The sequence below is a fragment of the Coregonus clupeaformis genome, chromosome 12 (assembly GCF_020615455.1).
Source record: "Coregonus clupeaformis isolate EN_2021a chromosome 12, ASM2061545v1, whole genome shotgun sequence".
Lineage (NCBI taxonomy): Eukaryota > Metazoa > Chordata > Actinopteri > Salmoniformes > Salmonidae > Coregonus > Coregonus clupeaformis.
In genome coordinates, this window is record NC_059203.1 from 12,158,639 (window position 1) to 12,184,582 (window position 25,944).

Consider the following 25,944-nt stretch of genomic DNA (forward strand, 5'->3'; position numbering starts at 1 on the left):
GTAGCTGATAGGACCACTGAAAGGTAAGACAGTAGCGCTCCGTGCTGTCCATATGCAGGAACAGACTCCATCCACTACACTTTTACAGTGAGTTCTTCTGTTGGGGGTTTGATTGGACATACAGAGCAGTAGGCTACAATAGAAGTACTACTATTACAAAACAATATAACTTTCATGTGACATCATGTGTGTTTTTTCATCACAGCACTGAGGACTTATACCATGGCTGGCAAGGTAAGTGAAAGAGGGAAGTTATCTCTAACCTAACTGTTCCAACTATATGAGACTAAAGTCATGGAAGTATTATGTACTGCATTAGCCTGGGTACCGTGGTCCTCTGTAGCTCAGCTGGTAGAGCACGGCGCTTGTAACGCCAAGGTAGTGGGTTCGATCCCCGGGACCACACATACGTAAAAATGTATGCACGCATGACTGTAAGTCGCTTTGGATAAAAGCGTCTGCTAAATGGCATATTATTATTATTATTATTATTATTAATGCTAATGTTCCAGTTCCACTCCTTCCACATATTATGTCAAACTCTATATGTGAAGTCAAACATGATGTCCTACTTACATCATGGCTGATTTTAAATGTCAGTTTAGTTGTTTAAAAAAAAGTTCATCCTAAGGGATTCACTATCACTACACTATCTCTGTAGATGGCAGGGGGTGTCCTCTCTCCTTTGGATAATCTGTGTGGAGTGGACTGTGCCAATGTCCATCCCCTGTTTTGTCACCTGTGCCATGAGCAGTACCAGCACCCATGCCTCTTAGACTGTTACCACATCTTCTGTGCGCGCTGCCTACGAGGCAGAGTCAATGAAAGCCGTCTCAACTGCCCCCTCTGCGGGTAAGGAACTTAATTTACTGAAAGAAGCATTCTGAATTCACAAGCTGTGCACTTAATTTGACACTATTGTTATGTCCAAGACTAACTAAATGACCCCAACCACATTTTTATCTTTGTGGTGACCTCTTGCTAGAAAGGATTTGTTTGAAAATGACAAAGATAATCCCATATATATATGTCATGGCCTTTCTGCAACAGAAGATTACCTGCTTTCATAGTATTGTACTTACTATTAGAAACATTTGAATTGTGTCATAAAGGCTTCTCACTTGAAACATTCAAATGTCTTTAGCTGTGCAGCTCTGTACTGGTTTCAAAATCTGCATTATTTTGACAAGGGTTGGTGGGCCAGGACTTCCAGAAATCTTATGGCTCAAGATCTATAGTTACGTGTTTAAACATTGGGTTTGAGCATAAGGCATTGCATCTCAGTCTTGGCTATGAAGTAGGTGGAATCCCCTTAAGAATCTGTGTAACTCTCTCCAGTTCTCAGCCAACTCTGATCTACACATGAATGGAAAACATGACAGGGACTCGCCTAACCTTACAATCAATACTAGCCTTAGTGGATGAAAGTCAAGCAGTCTGCTCAGGACTATGGCTCAGAGTGATCCCGACCAGGGCAGGATGGTCTGAGCGGCTGGGACAGCTGCAGGGTCAGCCCTGGCTCTGAGTTAGCACCATGCTGAACGCTCAGCGTGACGGGCAAGCTCCGTTAAGGCCACCATGCAGTCACACTACAACAAAACCTACACAGGCATCTTGGCAATGGAGCCGGGAGCTCAGGGCAATTAAATGTGACCTCACAGTGCCCTATCCATTTTATCCCCTACTGGAGAATGAGTCATGGCCAACAGTATTACCTAAAGGCCCTCTGGATTAGCTCTCACTGATCAAAGAGCACAGGGCTATGTGGAACAAAACTTCTCCAGGGAATAGATTATACTGGAAATAAAACTAATCTTAGATTGGGCCTTTTCTATCACTAAAGAGAGTTTTCAGCATATGAATTTATCACTTATCTCTGATTATCTTCAAACACGAAAACACAAGCAGATACACAAAGAAAAGGGGTGGTAACCCTATTTAGATCACTGGATCAAGTAGTGATGAGCAACACATTGGGGATGATGTCACAGCCAAACTGATACACTGCATCATACAGATACCCCACTGTGCACACACAGGTTGAATCAATGTTGTTTCCATGTCATTTCAATAAGTTACATTGAAACAACGTGGAGTAGATGTTGAATTGACGTATGTGCCCAGTGGGACAGTATGCAGCTGACATGATCAGTCATTTCAGTCCATTGCCTGAATATATCCTGAGGTCCCCTGATCAACTCCCCAACGTGATGCCAAACAAACAGTAGATTGCTTGAAATCATTTCTGTCCAAATCGTTTCTCTGACATTAGGTAATTTTGAAACACCCTGGGTTAAGTTGGATGTTCTGTGTAGGGGAGAAAGGGGTTGACCACAGGTCATCAGACTGTAAAATAATCCTACAACTGTCTGCTAGATTATCCCTTCTGCAAATTCTGATAGTATCAAAGCCTACAGCTAAATCTGTCCCTGTAGATCTCTACAGGTCCAGAGGGGTTTGATGCCCTGCCTGCCCGAGCCCACAACTGCTATGGTTGCTGCTTTGTTCCTCATGTGCTCTGTGATTACATATCTGAGATGAAAACCAAACACTGGATCACATTCTGATCATGCAAGATAGATATGATAATAAGTTAAATAAAACATAGTTGGTGCGAGTATGACTGCTATGGGGTGGTTTCCCTATTTAGAAATGGTTCCCAGTGGCTCTCGACCAGGCATAGTTTATACCAGAGTTCTCCTCATTCCAGGTATTGAAGAGCCTGCAGGTGTGAGTAGATGGATCTATGGAGTGGACCATTGTGTTGTAGGCTGCTAGAGCGAAGTGTGTTCCCAGGGGAGATAACCCAGTGGGCACACTCTCTCCCTGCAGGTCCCCCTGGCCCAGTGGAATACGGAAGTGCTGTTTGTTGCTATTTTCATCAGTACTACCATCCACTCACTCAAGAACCATGTAATCTCTGAATTTGCTACACTGCTATTAGTAGCACACAATAAACCCTGTTGCTATGTAAACTAGATAAACATTGGAGAGGAGGGAGGAGAAGGGTAGGCTAGGCATGTTTACATCATTGCCATTCCACCATGGTCTCTAGAGCAGAGGTACAGGACATTTTATTGACCACATGAATAACTAGGGCCCAGAGTTTTTATGGCAGGCAGTTGGTAACTCTCTCTGTTCCTGTCAAAGCACCTGACAGAATCAAGGAACATTTCCAGCAAAACTTGCACCAGTAGAAGTGTCATGGGTACTCCTTATTATTTTACAGTCAATGTTACTCCCCAGTACAGGGTGTGTAAACACCAGGTCAATGTTACTTCCCAGTACAGGGTGTGTAAACACCAGGTCAATGTTACTCCCCAGTACAGGGTGTGTAAACACCAGGTCAATGTTACTCCCCAGTACAGGGTGTGTAAACACCAGGTCAATGTTACTCCCCAGTACAGGGTGTGTAAACACCAGGTCAATGTTACTCCCCAGTACAGGGTGTGTAAACACCAGGTCAATGTTACTTCCCAGGACAGGGTGTGTAAACACCAGGTCAATGTTACTTCCCAGTACAGGGTGTGTAAACACCAGGTCAATGTTACTTCCCAGTACAGGGTGTGTAAACACCAGGTCAATGTTAGAGGGTGCATACTTAAACTCTAAATTAATTCTTGTTTGACATGTTTATGAAGTGCCATTCATCTTACCTGTAGTAAAAAAAGTACTGTCAGGTACTGAATTAAGAGTATATTAGCAAAGCTTCTGTGATTAGATATGATGTTGCACCATCTGCTGGAGAGCCATGGGAATGCAACTCACTACTTTTTATGATCAGTGTAGCGAAAAATAGAAATCTGAATGAAGCACTGCATCAAACATTTTTACTGTGCTTTTGTTGCTGGATCCGTCTGTGTCACAGATACCCATCAATTGTAAAAGGGATGAATGCACTCCCACCAGAGGACCGTCTGCTGAAGTTCCTGGTTGATAACTCTACTGATGACTGTGAAGAGACAGTCCAGTGTGCCAACTGTGACCAAGAGAGTAACAAACAGGTATCTCACAACATATGCTCTCAGAAATAACTCTAACAAACCATGCTATAGATCTTAATAGAGATACTTTATTATCATGGATCATATTGTGTGTGTGTGTGTGTTATAGGACACAGGGCCAATGTACTACTGTAACACGTGTAGCCAGCCCCTGTGTGGAGCTTGCAGGGATTCCACACACAAGGCCAAGATGTTCTCCCACCATGAGATCGTGTTCCTGGCCAAACGCACCAAAGTGGGCCACCGGATGTGCTGTGAGTACCACCTGTATTATGTTCACACTACAACAAGTGCTCAGCAGCATCTAGCTATAATTACATTGTTATCTAATAATAACCTATGGTAACACTTTACATTAAGTTGCCCCTATTACTACGTAACTAACACAATAATAACTGTTAACAACATAGTAGTTACATAGATTTTACTAGGCTAACCAGGAGAAATTAGGAGACAGGATAACATTAGGTATAACCCCTTTAGTTACATTGTACAATCTAACAATCTTTAAGAAATAACTGTGTAATTACACTTCACTTTACATTAAGTTGCTTGCTCCTGGGTATGTGCATTGTAAATACATGTATATCCCTTGTAACAACATTGTAATTACAGAGTTGTAATGTAACTATAAGGGTTATACCTAATGTTCTCCTGGTTATCCTATTGTCTGCAAAGGTTGTTACATTGTAACTACATAGTTACTATAAAGGTTATACCCTACTGGGTTTCATTTTACATTCAGTTGCTTGCTCCTGGGTAGGTACATGATAACTACAAGTATATACTATGTAACTACAATGTTCTTACATTATACTTGATTCAGTATAGCCTTTGAGCAGCTTTGAGCCAGGTCATAACATAGAAATAAACTAATTGAAAATGACCGGTAGTTAATGTGCCTTGTTTTAATTGTTGTTAGCAGGTCCTAGCCTATTTATCAACCCTGGTATTACATGTGGATTCAATGGTAGTGGCACCTTGTAGTTACGTGTACCAAGATCAGATTTAGTTATTAACATGGTAATTCACAGATGACTTTCAAATGTGTAATTACAAAACACTAGTTATATAGTGGAACAAGATAATGTGTAATAATAACATCAGTAGTTACACATGTAGAATAACCTTCATCAAGTGAATGTGTAATTTCACATTCCTTGTTCCAATTGTGTACTAACTGATTCCGCAACAACCCTATTACAATGTAATGACACTGTAAAACCTATGTAACTAATATGTTGTTAACAGTTATTACTGTGTTAGTTACGTAGTAATAGGGGCAACTTAATGTAAAGCGTTACCTAACCGATTGACAGAATTGTCAACATGTTCATGGATGATTATCTTATTGTAAGGAAACAGTGATGTGATAGTGATGGTCTAACATAGTGTTTGTCTACACAGCTCTCCACGAGGAGCCCTACATCATGTTCTCCACAGAGAAGAAGTCGATGCTCTGCATCAAGTGTTTCAGAGACATGCAAGTGTGAGTGAAGCTCCTACTACAGCGACGCCACAGATTCAGACAGTTAGTTAAGCTAATTTAGGTTTCTGCTAAATTCCACAGGGAGAGCCGGACACACTGCATCGATATTGAGACAGCATACATGCAAGGCTGTGAGATACTAGACCAGGCAGTGCTGGTGAGTGAATTGTGACTTTTGTTCTCTAGATACATTGTGTGTTGTCCCAGCTAGAAAAACAAAGAGAGTCGCACACTCTATGTATAACCTCCCAGTAATGTATTGGGTAAACCACCAACGTTTCGGCGTCACTGTGCCTTCTTCAGGGTAATGTCATGAATGCTTGAACAGTGTTATGTAGACAAAAAAGTGCAATTAGTGCAACCAATGACAATAGTGAGGGGTGTGTCATAATTATTAGGTTGATTAGAATGAATTGAGTGAAACTGTTAAAAAACAATACTTTACAGCATATTGAATATATTAGGCTATTGTTAGCATTAGCATTAGCATAAGATTAACATCAACATACATAATTGTTTAATTTAATTTCACATATACAGTACCAGTCAAAGTTTTGGACACACCTACTCATTCAAGGGTTTTTCTTTATTTTTACTATATTCTACATTGTAGAATAATAGTGAAGACCTCAAAACTATGAAATAACACATACGGAATCATATAGTAACCAAAAAAGTGTTAAACAAATCAAAATATATTTTAGATTTTAGATTCTTCAATGTACAGTGGGGGGAAAAAGTATTTAGTCAGCCACCAATTGTGCAAGTTCTCCCACTTAAAAAGATGAGAGAGGCCTGTAATTTTCATCATAGGTACACGTCAACTATGACAGACAAATTGAGAAAAAAAAATCCAGAAAATCACATTGTAGGATTTAATGAATTTATTTGCAAATTATGGTGGAAAATAAGTATTTGGTCACCTACAAACAAACAAGATGTCTGGCTCTCACAGACCTGTAACTTCTTATTTAAGAGGCTCCTCTGTCCTCCACTCGTTACCTGTATTAATGGCACCTGTTTGAACTTGTTATCAGTATAAAAGACACCTGTCCACAACCTCAAACAGTCACACTCCAAACTCCACTATGGCCAAGACCAAAGAGCTGTGAAAGGACACCAGAAACAAAATTGTAGACCTGCACCAGGCTGGGAAGACTGAATCTACAATAGGTAAGCAGCTTGGTTTGAAGAAATCAACTGTGGGAGCAATTATTAGGAAATGGAAGACATACAAGACCACTGATAATCTCCCTCGATCTGGGGCTCCACGCAAGATCTCACCCCGTGGGGTCAAAATGATCACAAGAACGGTGAGCAAAAATCCCAGAACCACACGGGGGGACCTAGTGAATGACCTGCAGAGAGCTGGGACCAAAGTAACAAAGCCTACCATCAGTAACACACTACGCCGCCAGGGACTCAAATCCTGCAGTGCCAGACGTGTCCCCCTGCTTAAGCCAGTACATGTCCAGGCCCGTCTGAAGTTTGCTAGAGTGCATTTGGATGATCCAGAAGAGGATTGGGAGAATGTCATATGGTCAGATGAAACCAAAATAGAACATTTTGGTAAAAACTCAACTCGTCGTGTTTGGAGGACAAAGAATGCTGAGTTGCATCCAAAGAACACCATACCTACTGTGAAGCATGGGGGTGGAAACATCATGCTTTGGGGCTGTTTTTCTGCAAAGTGACCAGGACGACTGATCCGTGTAAAGGAAAGAATGAATGGGGCCATGTATCGTGAGATTTTGAGTGAAAACCTCCTTCCATCAGCAAGGGCATTGAAGATGAAACGTGGCTGGGTCTTTCAGCATGACAATGATCCCAAACACACCGCCCGGGCAACAAAGGAGTGGCTTCGTAAAAAGCATTTCAAGGTCCTGGAGTGGCCTAGCCAGTCTCCAGATCTCAACCCTATAGAAAATCTTTGGAGGGAGTTGAAAGTCCGTGTTGCCCAGCGACAGCCCCAAAACATCACTGCTCTAGAGGAGATCTGCATGGAGGAATGGGCCAAAATACCAGCAACAGTGTGTGAAAACCTTGTGAAGACTTACAGAAAACGTTTGACCTGTGTCATTGCCAACAAAGGGTATATAACAAAGTATTGAGAAACTTTTGTTATTGACCAAATACTTATTTTCCACCATAATTTGCAAATACATTTATTAAAAATCCTACAATGTGATTTTCTGGATTTTTGTTTCTCATTTTGTCTGTCATAGTTGACGTGTACCTATGATGAAAATTACAGGCCTCTCTCATCTTTTTAAGTGGGAGAACTTGCACAATTGGTGGCTGACTAAATACTTTTTTCCCCCACTGTAGCCACGCTTTGCCTTGATGACAGCTTTGCACACTCTTGGCATTCTCTCAACCAGCATCATGAGGAATGCTTTTCAACAGTCTTGAAGGAGTTCCCACATATCCTAAGCACTTGTTAGCTGCTTTTCCTTCACTCTGCGGTCCAACTCATCCCAAACCATCTCAATTGGGTTGAGGTCAGGTGATTGTGGAGGTCAGGTCATCTGATGCAGCATTCCATCACTCTCCTTGGTCAAATAGCCCTTACACAGCCAAGAGGTGTGTTTTGGGTCATTGTCCTGTTGAAAAACAAATGATAGTCCCACTAAGCACAAACCAGATGGGATAGCGTATCGCTGCAGAATGCTGTGGTAGCCATGCTGGTTAAGTGTGCCTTGAATTCTAACTAAATCACAGACAGTGTCACCAGCAAAGTACCCCCCACACCATCACACCTCCTCCTCCTCCATGCTTCATGGTGGGAACCACACATGCGGAGATCCTCCATTCACCTACTCTGCGTCTCACAAAGACATGGCGGTTGGAACCAAAAATCTAAAATTTGGACTCATCAGACCAAAGGACAGATTTCCACCGGTCTAATGTCCATTGCTCGTGTTTCTTGGGCAAGCAAGTCTCTTCTTCTTATTGGTGTCCTTTAGTAGTGGTCTCTTTGCAGCAATTCGACCATGAAGGCCTGATTCACGCAGTCTCCTCTGAACAGTTGATGTTGAGATGTGTCTGTTACTTGAACTCTGTGAAACATTTATTTGGGCTGCAATCTGAGGTGCGGTTAACTCTAATGAACTTGCAGCAGAGGTAACTCTGGGTCTTCCTTTCCTGTGGCGGTCCTCATGAGAGCCAGTTTCATCATAGCGCTTGATGGTTTTTGAGACTGCACTTGAAGAAACTTTAAAAGTTCTAGAACTTTTCCGGATTGACTGACCTTCATGTCTTAAAGTAATGATGGACTGTCGTTTCTCTTTGCTTATTTGAACTGTTCATGCCATAATATGGACTTGGTATTTTATCAAATAGGGCTATCTTCTGTATACCACCCCTACCTTGTCACAACAAATCAAATCAAATGTTATTTGCCACATGCGCCGAATACAACAGGTGTAGACCTTACAGTGAAATGCTTACTTACAAGCCCTTAACCAACAATGCTGTTTTAAGAAAAATAAGTGTTTAGTAAAAAAATAGATAAATATAAAATAATTAAAGAGCAGCAGTAAAATTGTCTCCCGAGTGGTGCAGTGGTCTAAGGCACTCTATCGCAGTGCTAGCTGTGCCACTAGAGATCCTGGTTCGAATCCAGGCTCTGCCGTAGCCGGCCTCGACCGGGAGACCCATGAGGCGACGCACAATTGGCCCAGCGTCGTCCAGGATAGGGGAGGGAATGGCCGGCAGGGATGTAGCTCAGTTGGTAGAGCATGGCGTTTGCAACGCCAGGGTTGTGGGTTCGATTTCCACGGAGGGCCAGTATAAAAAAAAGTTATAAAAAAAATAATGTATGCACTCACTAACTGTAAGTCGCTCTGGATAAGAGCGTCTGCTAAATGACTAAAATGTAAAATTAAATAACAGTAGGGAGGCTATACAGGGGGTACCGGTACAGAGTCAATGTGCGGGGACACCGGTTAGTCAAGGTAATTTAGGTAATATGTACATGTGGGTAGAGTTAAAGTGACTATGCATAGATAATAAACAGAGTAGAGATTTTTGTTGCCCCAAGGGGTATTCACATTTACACCCCAAGTGGCAATAGATTTCAGGAACTTGGCGCTGTGCCACTGTGAGCTAACTGTCCAGAGCCGTATTTGCATGCGATGCACATAATTGTATTATCAGAGTGTGCAAGTGGACTTCTGGTAAGTATGCTTTAGTGAGAAAGTGTTGGGATCAGGTACAACTAGGTTTACCCACCCCCAAAATGAATATTTGAGCAATTTCCCCCACCAACAACTTCTCACCAGAATGCATTTTTAATTTTAGTTAAAGGTATTGGGGTTGAGAGTTACTCTTTAAAAACATACATTCTGTTCTGAGAACGTGAAGAAAACGTTCCATAAAAACTACAAGAAAACTATCTTAAGTGTGTTCATGTGTGTTGGTCGTGGCCACTAATTGACCACACCTGATCTTAATGAGTGCTTGTTTCCTATGAAATGGGGTCTGTTTGGTAGACTAAAATTAACAGCTTTGTATTTGTAAAATAAATACAGCATGCTAGCTCCATTCTGGTGACGCAGTGGACTAATTCCATGGATAGAGAACAGAAGATTATAGATTTGAAGCGCACTGATCCAATGTCACAATAAAAATGTAATGTGTTTGCATAATGCCTAAGGAAATGAATTTCCATATGTCCTATCTGTGCTTGGAGTTCAAAAAAGTTAACCGAAAGTAAGTAAGCAAAGTCTTATTGAAACATTAAATTAAAGTTAAGGAAGTTATTAAAAAACCTCTAAATAACCTATAATTTCCCTTCTCAGTGTTAATAAAACCTCTCATGAAAACTTTCAAGGAACCAGAGTAAAACATACTCACAACCTCCCTGCAACCTAAAAATAAACATTCCTAGAACATGCAACATTTATATATATATATATATATATATATATATATATATATATATTTTATGGGGTAGATCAGCTTTAATATTGCAGATAGATTGTAACTTCCATCATTGTAATTGTCTGCATCACTTCCAATCCCCCATAGACTGATATATATATATATACAGTGGGGAGAACAAGTATTTGATACACTGCCGATTTTGCAGGTTTTCCTACTTACAAAGCATGTAGAGGTCTGTAATTTTTATCATAGGTACACTTCAACTGTGAGAGACGGAATCTAAAACAAAAATCCAGAAAATCACATTGTATGATTTTTAAGTAATTAATTTGCATTTTATTGCATGACATAAGTATTTGATACATCAGAAAAGCAGAACTTAATATTTGGTACAGAAACCTGTTTGCAATTACAGAGATCATACGTTTCCTGTAGGTCTTGACCAGGTTTGCACACACCGCAGCAGGGATTTTGGCCCACTCCTCCATACAGACCTTCTCCAGATCCTTCAGGTTTCGGGTCTGTCACTGGGCAATACAGACTTTCAGCTCCCTCCAAAGATTTTCTATTGGGTTCAGGTCTGGAGACTGGCTAGGCCACTCCATGACCTTGAGATGCTTCTTACGGAGCCACTCCTTAGTTGCCCTGGCTGTGTGTTTCTGGTCATTGTCATGCTGGAAGACCCAACCACGACCCATCTTCAATGCTCTTACTGAGGGAAGGAGGTTGTTGGCCAAGATCTCGCGATACATGGCCCCATCCATCCTCCCCTCAATACGGTGCAGTCGTCCTGTCCCCTTTGCAGAAAAGCATCCTCAAAGAATGATGTTTCCACCTCCATGCTTCACGGTTGGGATGGTGTTCTTGGGGTTGTACTCATCCTTCTTCTTCCTCCAAACACGGCGAGTGGAGTTTAGACCAAAAAGCTATATTTTTGTCTCATCAGACCACATGACCTTCTCCCATTCCTCCTCTGGATCCTCCAGATGGTTATTGGCAAACTTCAGACGGGCCTGGACATGCGCTGGCTTGAGCAGGGGGACCTTGCGTGCGCCGCAGGATTTTAATCCATGACGGCGTAGTGTGTTACTAATGGTTTTCTTTGAGACTGTGGTCCCAGCTCTCTTCAGGTCATTGACCAGGTCCTGCCGTGTAGTTCTGGGCTGATCCCTCACCTTCCTCATGATCATTGATGCCCCACGAGGTGAGATCTTGCATGGAGCCCAAGACTGAGGGTGATTGACCGTCATCTTGAACTTCTTCCATTTTCTAATAATTGCGCCAACAGTTGTTGCCTTCTCACCAAGCTTAATGAGTGCTTGCCTATTGTCCTGTAGCCCATCCCAGCCTTGTGCAGGTCTACAATTTTATCCCTGATGTCCTTACACAGCTCTCTGGTCTTGGCCATTGTGGAGAGGTTGGAGTCTGTTTGATTGAGTGTGTGGACAGGTGTCTTTTATACAGGTAACGAGTTCAAACAGCTGCAATTAATACAGGTAATGAGTGGAGAACAGGAGGGCTTCTTAAAGAAAAACTAACAGGTCTGTGAGAGCCGGAATTCTTACTGGTTGGTAGGTGATCAAATACTTATGTCATGCAATAAAATGCAAATTAATTACTTAAAAAATCATACAATGTGATTTTCTGGATTTTTGTTTTAGATTCCGTCTCTCACAGTTGAAGTGTACCTATGATAAAAATGACAGACCTCTACATGCTTTGTAAGTAGGAAAACCTGCAAAATCGGCAGTGTATCAAATACTTGTTCTCCCCACTGTATATATTTATACAGTGAGGGAAAAAAGTATTTGATCCCCTGCTGATTGTGTACGTTTGCCCACTGACAAAGACATGATCAGTCTATAATGTTAATGGTATTTTTATTTGAACAGTGAGAGACAGAATAACAACAAAAAATCCAGAAAAACGCATGTCAAAAATGTTATAAATTGATTTTCATGAGGGAAATAAGTATTTGACCCCTCTGCAAAACATGACTTAGTACTTGGTGGCAAAACCCTTGTTGGCAATCACAGAGATCAGACGTTTCTTGTAGTTGGCCACCAGGTTTGCACACATCTCAGGAGGGATTTTGTCCCACTCCTCTTTGCAGATCTTCTCCAAGTCATTAAGGTTTCGAGCCTGACGTTTGGCAACTTGAACCTTCAGCTCCCTCCACATATTTTCTATGGGATTAAGGTCTGGAGACTGGCTAGGCCACTCCAGGACCTTAATGTGCTTCTTCTTGAGCTACTCCTTTGTTGCCTTGGCCGTGTGTTTTGGGTCATTGTCATGCTGGAATACCCATCCATGACCCATTTTCAATGCCCTGGCTGAAGGAAGGAGGTTCTCACCCAAGATTTGACGGTACATGGCCCTGTCCATCGTCCCTTTGATGCGGTGAAGTTGTCTTATCCCCTTAGCAGAAAAACACCCCCAAAGCATAATGTTTCCACCTCCATGTTTGACGGTGGGGATGGTGTTCTTGGGTTCATAGGCAGCATTCCCCCTCCTCCATACACGGTGAGTTGAGTTGATGCCAAAGAGCTCGATTTTGGTCTCATCTGACCACAACACATTCACCCAGTTCTCCTCTGAATCATTCAGATGTTCATTGGAAAACTTCAGATGGGCATATATATGTGCTTTCTTGAGCAGGGGGACCTTGCGGGCGCTGCAAGATTTCAGTCCTTCACGGCGTAGTGTGTTACCAATTGTTTTCTTGGTGACTATGGTCCCAGCTGCCTTGAGATCATTGACAAGATCCTCCCGCGTAGTTCTGGGCTGATTCCTCACCGTTCTCATGATCATTGTAACTCCACGAGGTGAGATCTTGCATGGAGCCCCAGGCCGAGGGAGATTGACAGTTCTTTTGTGTTTCTTCCATTTGCGAATAATCGCACCGACTGTTGTCACCTTCTCACCAAGCTGCTTGGCGATGGTCTTGTAGCCTATTCCAGCCTTGTGTAGGTCTACAATCTTGTCCCTGACATCCTTGGTGAGCTCTTTGGTCTTGGCCATGGTGGAGAGTTTGGAATCTGATTGATTGATTGCTTCTGTGGACAGGTGTCTTTTATACAGGTAACAAGCTGAGATTAGGAGCACTCCCTTTAAGAGTGTGCTCCTAATCTCAGCTCGTTACCTGTATAAAAGACACCTGGGAGCCAGAAATCTTTCTGATTGAGAGGGGGTCAAATACTTATTTCCCTCATTAAAATGCAAATCAATTTATAACATTTTTGACATGCGTTTTTCTGGATTTTTTTGTTGTTATTCTGTCTCTCACTGTTCAAATAAACCTACCATTAAAATGATAGACTGATAATTTCTTTGTCAGTGGGCAAACGTACAAAATCAGCAGGGGATCAAATACTTTTTTCCCTCACTGTATAACCTACAGTGGGGGAAAAAAGTATTTAGTCAGTCACCAATTGTGCAAGTTCTCCCACTTAAAAAGATGAGAGAGGCCTGTAATTTTCATCATAGGTACACGTCAACTATGACAGACAAATTGAGAAGAAAAAAAATCCAGAGAATCACATTGTAGGATTTTTTATGAATTTATTTGCAAATTATGGTGGAAAATAAGTATTTGGTCAATAACAAAAGTTTCTCAATACTTTGTTATATACCCTTTGTTGGCAATGACACAGGTCAAACGTTTTCTGTAAGTCTTCACAAGTTTTTCACACACTTGCTGGTATTTTGGCCCATTCCTCCATGCAGATCTCCTCTAGAGCAGTGATGTTTTGGGGCTGTCGCTGGGCAACACAGACTTTCAACTCCCTCCAAAGATTTTCTATGGGGTTGAGATCTGGAGACTGGCTAGGCCACTCCAGGACCTTGAAATGCTTCTTACGAAGCCACTCCTTCGTTGCCCGGGCGGTGTGTTTGGGATCATTGTCATGCTGAAAGACCCAGCCATGTTTCATCTTCAATGCCCTTGCTGATGGAAGGAGGTTTTCACTCAAAATCTCGCGATACATGGCCCCATTCTTTCCTTTACACGGATCAGTCGTCCTGGTCCCTTTGCAGAAAAACAGCCCCAAAGCATGATGCTTCTACCCCCATGCTTCAGAGTAGGTATGGTGTTCTTTGGATGCAACTCAGCATTCTTTGTCCTCCAAACACGACGAGCTGAGTTTTTACCAAAAAGTTATATTTTGGTTTCATCTGACCATATGACATTCTCCCAATCCTCTTCTGGATCATCCAAATGCACTCTAGCAAACTTCAGATGGGCCTGGACATGTACTGGCTTAAGCAGGGGGACACGTCTGGCACTGCAGGATTTGAGTCCCTGGCGGCGTAGTGTGTTACTGATGGTAGGCTTTGTTACTTTGGTCCCAGCTCTCTGCAGGTCATTCACTAGGTCCCCCCGTGTGGTTCTGGGATTTTTGCTCACCGTTCTTGTGATCATTTTGACCCCACAGGGTGAGATCTTGCGTGGAGCCCCAGATCGAGGGAGATTATCAGTGGTCTTGTATGTCTTCCATTTCCTAATAATTGCTCCCACAGTTGATTTCTTCAAACCAAGCTGCTTACCTATTGCAGATTCAGTCTTCCCAGCCTGGTGCAGGTCTACAATTTTGTTTCTGGTGTACTTTGACAGCTCTTTGGTCTTGGCCATAGTGGAGTTTGGAGTGTGACTGATTGAGGTTGTGGACAGGTGTCCTTTATACTGATAACAAGTTCAAACAGGTGCCATTAATACAGGTAACGAGTGGAGGACAGAGGAGCCTCTTAAAGAAGAAGTTACAGGTCTGTGAGAGCCAGAAATCTTGCTTGTTTGTAGGTGACCAAATACTTATTTTCCACCATAATTTGCAAATAAATTCATTAAAAATCATCCTACAATATAATTTTCTGGATAATTTTTTTCTCAATTTGTCTGTCATAGTTGACGTGTACCTATGATGAAAATTACAAGCCTCTCTCATCTTTTTAAGTGGGAGAACCTGCACAATTGGTGGCTGACTAAATACTTTTTTCCCCCACTGTATATACTTATTATTGACACAGCATGTTGAAATCCAATATGGATGGTGTTAAGAGATAGATGGGAGGTGTTGAATGGACCTGAAGGATGGGACTAATAACAACAACTAATAACAAAAAGATAACTAGTGTAAGACATGCTGTGTCCATAATAAGTATATACAGTGGGGGGAAAAAGTATTTAGTCAGCCACCAATTGTGCACGTTCTCCCACTTAAAAAGATGAGAGAGGCTTGTAATTTTTATAGCTAACATCTCGATGGCAATAATAAATAGATATACCGATAGTGGACAACCTTGTTTCACTCCTCTTGACAGTTTAAAACTTTCTGAGAAATAGCCATTATTTACTATTTTACACCTAGGGTTACTATACATGATTTTAACCCAATTTATAAGAGATTGTCCAAAATTGAAATGCTCCAGGCATTTATATATAAACCTCAGTCGTACTGTATCAAATGCCTTTTCGAAGTCTGCTATGAATAGTAGGCCTGGTTTCCCAGATTTTCCATAGTGTTCTATTGTTTCCAGTACTTGCCTTATATTATCTCCTATGTATCGCCCATGTAAAAAACCTGTCTGATTAGAATGAATAATGTCCGACAATACCTTTTTAACATGCAACATTTTAACTACTACAGTATGTCAGGAATCGTATGGCTTCGTTCCCAGAACCAATGTGAAACCAAAAACATACCTTCCGACAACTTCCAAGGACCCACTGAAAATCCCAGTATTCCTCTGTAGCGGAGAAATTGAGCCATTTTTTACATTCAGCATCACTCTGTCAAGGGAATCATAGTATTATTTCTAACAAAGATACACTACATGATCAAAAGTATGTGAACACCTGCTCGTCGAAATTCTCATTCTAAAATCATGTGCATTAATATGGAGTTGGTCCCCCCTTTGCTGCTATAACAGCCTCCACTCTTCTGGGAAGGCTTTCCACTAGATGTTGGAACATTGCTGCGGGGACTTGCTTCCATTCAGCCACAAGAGCATTAGTGAGGTCGGACACTGATGTTGGGCGATTAGGCCTGGCTCGCAGTCAGCGTTCCATTCATCCCAAAGGTGTTTGATGGGGTTGAGGTCAGGGCTCTCTACAGGCCAGTCAAGTTCTTCCACATCAATTTTGACAAAACATTTCTTTATGGACCTCGCTTTGTGCACAGGGGCATTGTTATGCTGAAACAGGAAAGGGCCTTCCCCAAACTGTTGCCACAAAGTTGGAAGCACAGAATCGTCTAGAATGTAATTGTATGCTGTAGCGTTAAGATTTCCCTTCACTTGAACTAAGGGGCCTAGCCCGAACCATGAAAAACAGCCCCAGACCATTATTCTTCCTCCACCAAACTTGACAGTTGGCACTATGCATTGGGACAGGTAGCGTTCTCCTGGCATCCGCCAAACTCAGATTCGTCCGTCGGACTGCCAGATGGTGAAGCGTGTTTCATCACTCCAGAGAATGCGTTTCCACTGCTCCAGAGTCCAATGGTGGCAAGCTTTACACCACTCCAGCTGACGCTTGGCATTGCACATGGTGATCTTAGGCTTGTGTGCGGCTGCTCGGCCATGGAAACCCATTTCATGATGCTCCCGACGAACAGTTCTTGTGCTGACATTGCTTCCAGAGGCAGTTTGGAACTCGGTAGTGAGTGTTGCAACCGAGGACAGACGGTTTTTACGCGCTTCAGCACTCGGCAGTCCCGTTCTGTGAGCTAGTGTGGCCTACCACTTCGCGTTTGTACCGTTCTAGCATAGACTGACTTGTTGGAAAGGTGGCATCCTATGACGGTGCCACGTTGAAAGTCACTGAGCTCTTCAGTAAGGCCATTCTACTGCCAATGTTTGTCTATGGAGATTGCATGGCTGTGTGCTCGACTTTATACACCTGTCAGCAACGGGTGTGGCTGAAATAGCCGAATCCACTAATTTGAAGGGGTGACCACATACTTTTGTGTATATATAGTGTATCTACATATATTTCAGGATGATGTGTATGCCTGGAAATAATCAGAATTAATGTAAACATTACAGTTTTTAAAACATAGCTTGTCCAAAAGTGGTCTCTAGACACAACTTACCCCGGGTATGAGGTAAGTTGCGCTGCGGGACAGGGTAAGTTATGCTGCGTTCACGTGCTAGTAGGAACTAGGAAACTCAGAAATGTCCGACTTGCTAACTGGTTGAACGCGGCACAGGTATAACTACAATCAGTTAGCAAGTCAGAAATGTCAGTTTCCTTGTTCCAACTAGCACATGAACGCGGCAATAAGCCCCCTACAAATTGCTGTACTGAATGAAATATTACCACTACCTTTTTAAACCCATTCAAACACAATTCAATACAATCACAATTGCTTTTTGTATTTGAATAATTTTAAGCATATTTTAACACAGGCTTAACACCTAACAAACCCTTTGTACTTTTAACCTGTTGTTACCTCATATCCCAACGAAAATGCCTTGCATTACGCCTGGGAAGAAAACGCTTCAATTAGCTCAACTTGCCATTGGCTCAACTTATGCCAAGGCAAACATTTTTACTATATTAGCCCACACAGCTACAAGGATGCAATTTTATGCTAGGTTTAGGACCTCATATTGAAGCTTATAGAGAACCCAAGTCCCCAACTGATGTATACAACAATCTTTAAATGATCTACTTTGGTTTAGATGCAAGCATCATAAAACCTCTAACACAAATTCATTTTACATGGTGAAAATCTGTTTGCTTACCACTTTTTCCATGTGGTTTCTTCCTTTACAGACTCCATGAAATGATGACCTCTTCCTAAATATTTTGTCAAATGATTAATTTTGTGTACGGTTACCTATAAACAAGGGTGGCTCAACTTACCTCTTTGGCTCAACTTACCCCACTCTCCCCTATAGTCCTCACAACTCCAAGGCCTAGCATGAATCTCCCTCAGCAACGTTGTTTCCATGCTGTATTGTACTTGACATAATATAGTATGCTTATGTTGTTGATTTTGAAAAGATAACGGGTGGGTCTTGAGTTTGAGATAAAGCATATGATAATGTGTATTTGATTTAGCCACAGGTGAGTGAGAAAATATACCATGACCATGTGTGAGCCTTGCTTCCGCTGTAGGCAGTGAAGGAGCTGCAGACATCGGCCCGTGAGGCTATTATCATGCTGAGGGCCATGATAGGGGAGGTGTGCTCCAATATGGAGGAAGAGGAGAATGCAATCTGCAACCTCTTCAACAGTATGCAGGTAAGATATCATTAAATGACTATTTTCAGGTCACCTGAAAAAAAAAAAAAGATTATGTTGATTATGTTGTTATTGAGATATGAATGTATTAAATAAACATTGTAAAGTTTAACTATCTAAGTGCAACACAATAAATATGATTCCAAATTTGAATATGTGATATCCCTTTACATGGAATATATAACTTTGAAGATGCTATGATGGTGCCTCACCACTGGGTGTCTCTCTTGCTCTTTTTGTGACAAGACTACAAGGGTCTTCTGCACTCAACAAAAACTCCATGAATGGAGTTAAACCAAACCCATACTGGTACAATTACAAGTCAATATGTACCACAAAAGTACATTTTAGAGGAAACTCATCAGAAGTTAAATCCCTAAACAGTTATTTTCTAAAATGGAGGGTGGCAAACAAGGCCAACAGTCTTTTCACAGTAGACCTACTACTAGCAGAGGTTTTCATAGCCTACAGCCATTTTCATATCAATTTTCCTTGTGGTTAACTGTTTCTCTGCTCTCATCTGACAGGAAAGACTGGCTGAGAGGAAGAACATTCTGTTGCGAGCGGCTCAAAGGTACTGCATTACTCTGCTATGAAACTGTTGCTTTGATGCCAGAAAAACAATGCATAGGTAATCTGATAGGCATGGATTGAATTTAGCAATTTCCCCTAGGTCTCAATGTGCTTTACATTGAACAGTTGTACAGGGTTAGCAAATCTCATTTACCAATACGAATGTATTGCAGCCATTATATGTCACACCCTGGTGTAGGCTAGTTTCCATTTGGCCCCATGAGATAGACTTCACAGTAAACAATTAAAACAATAATGACTAGGCAAACAGCGTGAGGACTGCTTCATTACAACTACTCGTTGTTCCATGTAGTTCATGGTTACATTTAATCAATGAAAATGTGGAGATAACCTCTGAGGTATTGATATTTACTCTCTGGTAGCAGTCCATCATAACTAGTGGAGCAGGAAGCTAGATCCTGGGGGCTACTGGACTGCAACATTACTGCCCTGAAGTGTGTGTGGGAGGGAGTGTATCAGGTTGCATTGTGTAGAGATCTTTATTGAGATTTTTGTGCCCTGCATCCTCAATCTTTCTCGGCTCGCTGCCTGGAAGCGGACCAGTGACTGTCTGGATTCCCGGAAGGGAGTTAAAGGCTATTTATGGCAGGCTGTGTGTTTCCGTCTCAGTGTCTGTCGGTGTGTATGTGTTTGTTACGGAGAGCAGAACATAGATAAGGACCTGGATATATGAAGTATGGGTTTCTGTGGTGTTGTGTGGGTATTGCTTAACCCTCTTCATGGAGGGGATAGATGTGTAGTGGAAATGTTGTGTGTGTGCTTGTAGCCAACATGAAGAAAAGGAGAAGGTGCTAAAGGAGCAGCTCTCACACCTTGCTGCCCTCCTGCCAACCCTGCAGGTTAGATCATGATATCTCTATATCTCCAGGCCTGTAATTAACAGTGTAGGCCTATAACTAATTGCTCAACTCATATGGAGCTAAATTATACCCATAAATACATTTGACAGTGGTATAGATTGTTCATTATTACCTGAATAGTTAATTATTCCCTCAAGTGTGGTTGACCTCTGACCCTCTCTGATGCCCTCTCCAAGGTTCACCTGGTCACCTGCTCAGCCTTTCTCAGCTCAGCCAACAAGTTTGAGTTTCTGGACATGGGATATGTGAGTACTGGCACTTTATATTCTGAAGAGAATCAAAGATAAAATGGGTAAATTAACCAGAGGTTTGCATCAAACATGGTGTGTCTCTCTCCTCCACAGCAACTCATGGAAAGGCTGAGGAGGATTGTGAAGCTTCCTCATCGACTGGGACCAGTGCAAAGCAGCAAAGTGAGTGTGGCTTGTCTACTCTGATCTTACAAAACAATGTGACTTCACTCCGCACTGCCCTTACAAAAAAATATTGCAATTTTGAAACTGCAGTAAAAGTGCAGTAACTGCGCAGTAAATGCAGTCGACTGTGGTATTTTGGACGCAGTTGAACTGCAGTTATACTGCACTGTAATTGCAGTCATACTGCACACTGACTGCAATATTATTTTGTAAGGGTGTCATGTAGAATTAGCATTGAATACTATACCTACAGTAAATGTGTTGTCTCTTCCTTCAAAGAAAGGTGCTAGCCAAACTCTGCCCCAGATGATCTCTCTCTCCTCTCAGATTAACACAGACTACAGGGGTGAGTTTGCTCGCTGTCTCGAGCCTCTACTGCTGCTGGGACAGCGCCGCCCAGCCTCCATTACCGGAGCAACTAGTATTGCAGCCCTGTGAGTCTGCTTGGCCTTTAACTCTTGTGCAAAATGTAAGCTTGAAAACTTTGAAATCTTCTCTAATCTCTGTCTTTCAGTGTCCAATTGGAGCTTTTTTATGAGACCAAAACTCTGGACCCAAACATTCACACATATCAAATATGAGATTATATAAAAATCTCCTGAGATTAAAAGATGAGTTAAAATATAAACAATTATTGGAAGCACAGCTGGCAGATGGCGATAACCACAGAGAGAGGGAAGGAGACGCCATTGTGAGCCCCACTATGTCAGTTATCCTGTCTGCCTGTAAACTCTGGCCACAGACATGCTTAGGCTACGTAATTCACCTTTTTGGTGGCGGTCTTCCTGTTATAGCAGGCGCTAGTCCTGTCCTGTCCGTGCCAGAAATACGGGTGATAACAGTGGGCTGGGCCAGCGCAAAACCAGGGTTCCAGGAAATAGCTTTTTTTCCAGCAAGGCTCTGTGTCTGTCTGGATATCACAACACACTCTGGATCCCAATCAGACCTTGACACACATAACAGTATGACTCTCAATACACACACATACTGGGGTGTGAATGTATTTGGCTGAAGTATAAGATCCAGTGAGGACGACTGGACCCAAATTCAGCACTGGGCTTGCACTGAGCTTAGCTGTAGAGTTTTAACAGAATCAAAATGTCTCCTTCCAGAGCCTTGATTCCTAGTTGGTGTAAGCTATAGTTGTAGGTTTTTGACACAGACATAGAGGGTAATTTGTTTTCAGAATGGAGCCATTTGTTCTCACAAACTCGTTCAGATGCAGACTCTGTCCCTGTCTATGTGGACACAAGTGACGCATGTTCCCTGACCAATTTTCCACATCAATCACTCCCAACTGTTCACAGGTCTGTAACTCCCCCTTTTCCCAAACCCCCAACATACTGACAGTCCTCCCTCCCAACCAGTGCCCCTCCATGTAGGATACTGAGTGGGTGGGGATGGCACTGAGCAGGCTGGCACTATTTTTATCAGAATTTCACAGAACTCTCCAGGATTCATCTGGTAGCTAGGCACACAGGAGTGGCAGGGCCAATTTGTTCCATGCCACTGATGTCACTGCTTTTGCCAATGTCTTAAATTGGTATCAGTGGTGGGGGCAGCAAGTGGATGCTCAGAGGACTAAATGCGTATGGCAGGGTGAGAAAGAGACGCTCACAGCAAACAATCAGAGACTCACTCTAGGAATAGTTCTACTGCTGTATCAGGGCATGTGCCAGGCAATAAATCAGGACTAAAAGCATCCCAGAGCCCAGGTAAGCTGCATGTCTTCTCCAGTTGTGTGCTGATAAACTTTTTCCGTAATTATAGAATATATGTCTTTACCTACTGGCTAATGATATTTCCATCTGTTATATATTCCAGAGTTTATTCCATGTTTCATTGGCAACATAAATAGTCCTCCCTCATTAATGGTGTACAATGGTAAACTATGGTAAACATTTAGTTAAGATGGTAATATTAAGTGTTAGAAAAGTCTGTTAAAGTGGTCAACAGTATTAAGGGAATAGCTATCTATTACTCTAGTGGTGGTGGTAAGGAGTGAGGGAAAGCCAGGTCAGGGCCCACTGTCTGTCTGTCCTGGTTGTCTCTTTGTCTTAAAGCTCGCTGGAGACGGGGAGAATGATCTGTTTTCAGTTCAGCCAGGCCTCAAAAGTGACTCAAGTACAGTCTACAATATTTATAATTTCCAATTGTTGCAAATACAGTATATGAAGCAATGGTTCTATTGTTCTAGATTTTATAGCAAAGTTATTTTCTGAACTGGAAGCAAATGTTTTACATTGTTAGTTGTAAACATGGTCTTCAGAATGCCATTATCTGAATAGCCTGTGTTGAGTTATGGTTTTGAGGTGCACGCTTCAACTATGAATCACTCTCTCTGGAACATTAGCAGTGAGGAGAACTGAATATACTATTGAACATAAGGGACAGTAGATTTATATCAAATGGGATAGATAGGCTGTAAAAGGTACTCTCTGATCCATTCTTTATGTAAGTATATAATTAGAGCCTTCAATAGATACACACCTTTACCTCACCTGAGGTTTTGGTGCATAACCCAGAGGAGGATGGCTCTTGATCCTTCAACACAATTGAGGCAAAGAAAATAACTGTTACTCAGGATGAGGCTGCCCGATGGATGATACCCTGTGGTTCTATCTCCCCTCCCTCAGGCTCCATTCCCCCCTCTCCATGTCGTGCCGCTCCCCATCCCTCAGTGACATGCCCCTGGGCTCGGCCGCGGGGAGAAAGCCCACCTCCCACCGCTACATCTGCACCAAGGTCCTCCTGGCAGAGGGGGGTGACACACCCTTCACTGAGCACTGCCGAAACTATGAGAACAGTTACAGGGTGAGTGACATGACCACAATGACAACAACTATGGGTAGAGTGACTTGGCCACTTCACTTGTGATAGGGTGTCTGTGACAGTGTTGGCGCATGCGTGCGTACATTCATGTGTGTGTGTGTTTGACCCAGACCCTCCAGACTGAGATCCAGAACCTGAAGGACCAGGTACAGGAGCTACACAGGGACCTGACCAAGCACCACTCCCTCATCAACACAGACACCATGGGGGAGATCCTGGACCGCTCCCTGCACATCGACGGACAGATCACCTCCCAGTACTCCTCTGTGGAGACCATGAGGGCTCTGTTTGAAGAGGTACGTCCACAGGCCCCATATCTAACAGCAGCAACATGTTTAGGAGGTCAAGGTGTGATAATACAGCAGCTTATATATCCTTTAATATAGCCTATGTTTTTGTGCACATTAATGACTTGGCCTTATTAATGATTTGGCATTATTAAAGGAAGTAAACATTATTTCCCTTTAGATTTGGGAGGAGACCTTTCAGAGGGTCACTAATGAGCAGGAGATCTATGAAGGTAAGGTTTACCCGTAAACTAAACATCGATCTGTTGTATGGATGTAAATGTGGACTTGGTAACATGCATCATGATCTAATCCCATGTTTGGATGTGATGCATGTGCTTTGTTCTGTACTTTGACATGGTATTTGTGTTCAACCACATTCTAGCACAGCTCCATGACCTGCAGCAGCTGAAGCAGGAGAACTCGTACCTGACCACCATCGCCCGACAGATTGGACCATACATCCTGTCTATCGCCAAGGTTAAGGAGCGCCTAGAACCCAGGTAATAACAAGATACGGTTCAAATCCCTTACAAACTACAACTCCATCGATACAAAATACAGAAATCCAATGTCAAATATATAATTAAGTAAAATATACTGGTCAATCCAGATTTCAGGAGCTCAAAGAGCTTCATGATGACCGCACAGAAACCATGCTGAAAATCTATGAGGACACCTCTATGGCCATGGACACACAACACAGGTACCTCCCCACACATCTCAGTAGCAAGTCACCACATCGGTAGCACATCACAGATTAACTAATGATCGGAAACTGGGACAAATTCAATTTTATAATCATGCAGGTGTTGTATACACTATGCGAGCTGTGAACCCTCTCTATGTTTTTCCTTGGCAGTGAAGACCACACCTGTCTCACTAACAGTGACTGGGAAAGGAACACGGACAACCGTTCCCTCATCATACAGTCTGATGAGGCTTCCATCAAGACCAACGACTACCATTGGCCAGGAAGGCAGACAGCCAATCACAATGAGATGCCATTATAAACCAGCATGTTCCACTGCCCCCTCCCCCCCCGTTTCCTTTGTGGCCCCCAGCTCAACACAACAGGACAGGGACAGCATGTGACCTTCTCCTCTGTTCAGATAGCCGCTCCTGACATTTCATGGTGACATTTCTTGGCAGGGAGGTGTTGTCATCAGCTCAGAGGTGAGTCCTTAGACAAACATGTCTCAGAGGACTCCACTGACACTCACTGGACTCAATGACTCACTAATTGGAGTCAATGGACTCACTGAGAGGGGGGTGAATCTCCTCCAATCCCACTCGACAATGTGAAAAGATCAATCTGATGGACCAGTAGACCATCACCTCATTATGGACTGAATGGATGGAGGATCTGGAGCTTTATGCTGAGGAAGTGACTGTGACTACCATGTCTCAATCAACGATGCATGGTTTAGACCTGCAATAACATATAGAGGGAGAGTGCTTCCTCAGTCGATATTTTTTTTAATGGTCATACAGTGGGGGAAAAAGTATTTAGTCAGCCACCAATTGTGCAAGTTCTCCCACTTAAAAAGATGAGAGAGGCCTGTAATTTTCATCATAGGTACATGTCAACTATGACAGACAAAATGAGAAGAAAAAAACCAGAAAATCACATTGTAGGATTTTTAATGAATATATTTGCAAATTATGGTGGAAAATAAGTATTTGGTCAATAACAAAAGTTTCTCAATACTTTGTTATATACCCTTTGTTGGCAATGACACAGGTCAAACGTTTTCTGTAAGTCTTCACAAGGTTTTCACACACTGTTGCTGGTATTTTGGCCCATTCCTCCATGCAGATCTCCTCTAGAGCAGTGATGTTTTGGAGCTGTCGCTGGGCAACACAGACTTTCAACTCCCCTCCAAAGATTTTCTATGGGGTTGAGATCTGGAGACTGGCTAGGCCACTCCAGGACCTTGAAATGCTTCTTACGAAGCCACTCCTTCGTTGCCCGGGCGGTGTGTTTGGGATCATTGTCATGCTGAAAGACCCAGCCACGTTTCATCTTCAATGCCCTTGCTGATGGAAGGAGGTTTTCACTCAAAATCTCACGATACATGGCCCCATTCATTCTTTCCTTTACACGGATCAGTCGTCCTGGTCCCTTTGCAGAAAAACAGCCCCAAAGCATGATGTTTCCACCCTCATGCTTCACAGTAGGTATGGTGTTCTTTGGATGCAACTCAGCATTCTTTGTCCTCCAAACACGACGAGTTGAGTTTTTACCAAAAAGTTCTATTTTGGTTTCATCTGACCATATGACATTCTCCCAATCCTCTTCTGGATCATCCAAATGCACTCTAGCAAAC

At 42.5% G+C, this 25,944-nt stretch overlaps 1 protein-coding gene across 1 annotated transcript; it reads left to right on the forward strand.

The window, feature by feature from the left end:
- Positions 1-158: 158 nt before the first annotated feature.
- Positions 159-25,127, forward strand: LOC121577717 (RING finger protein 207). The gene is made up of 18 exons (XM_041891534.1): positions 159-234; positions 662-852; positions 3,869-4,004; positions 4,114-4,258; positions 5,412-5,493; positions 5,575-5,650; positions 18,500-18,625; positions 19,153-19,199; positions 19,986-20,058; positions 20,256-20,324; positions 20,424-20,492; positions 20,823-20,929; positions 23,132-23,309; positions 23,438-23,623; positions 23,796-23,847; positions 24,000-24,117; positions 24,228-24,320; positions 24,477-25,127. The coding sequence occupies exons 1-18, from the start codon at positions 223-225 to the stop codon at positions 24,625-24,627; spliced, it is 1,911 nt and encodes a 636-aa protein (XP_041747468.1). The 5' UTR covers positions 159-222; the 3' UTR covers positions 24,628-25,127.
- The last annotated feature ends 817 nt before the right edge of the window (positions 25,128-25,944 follow it).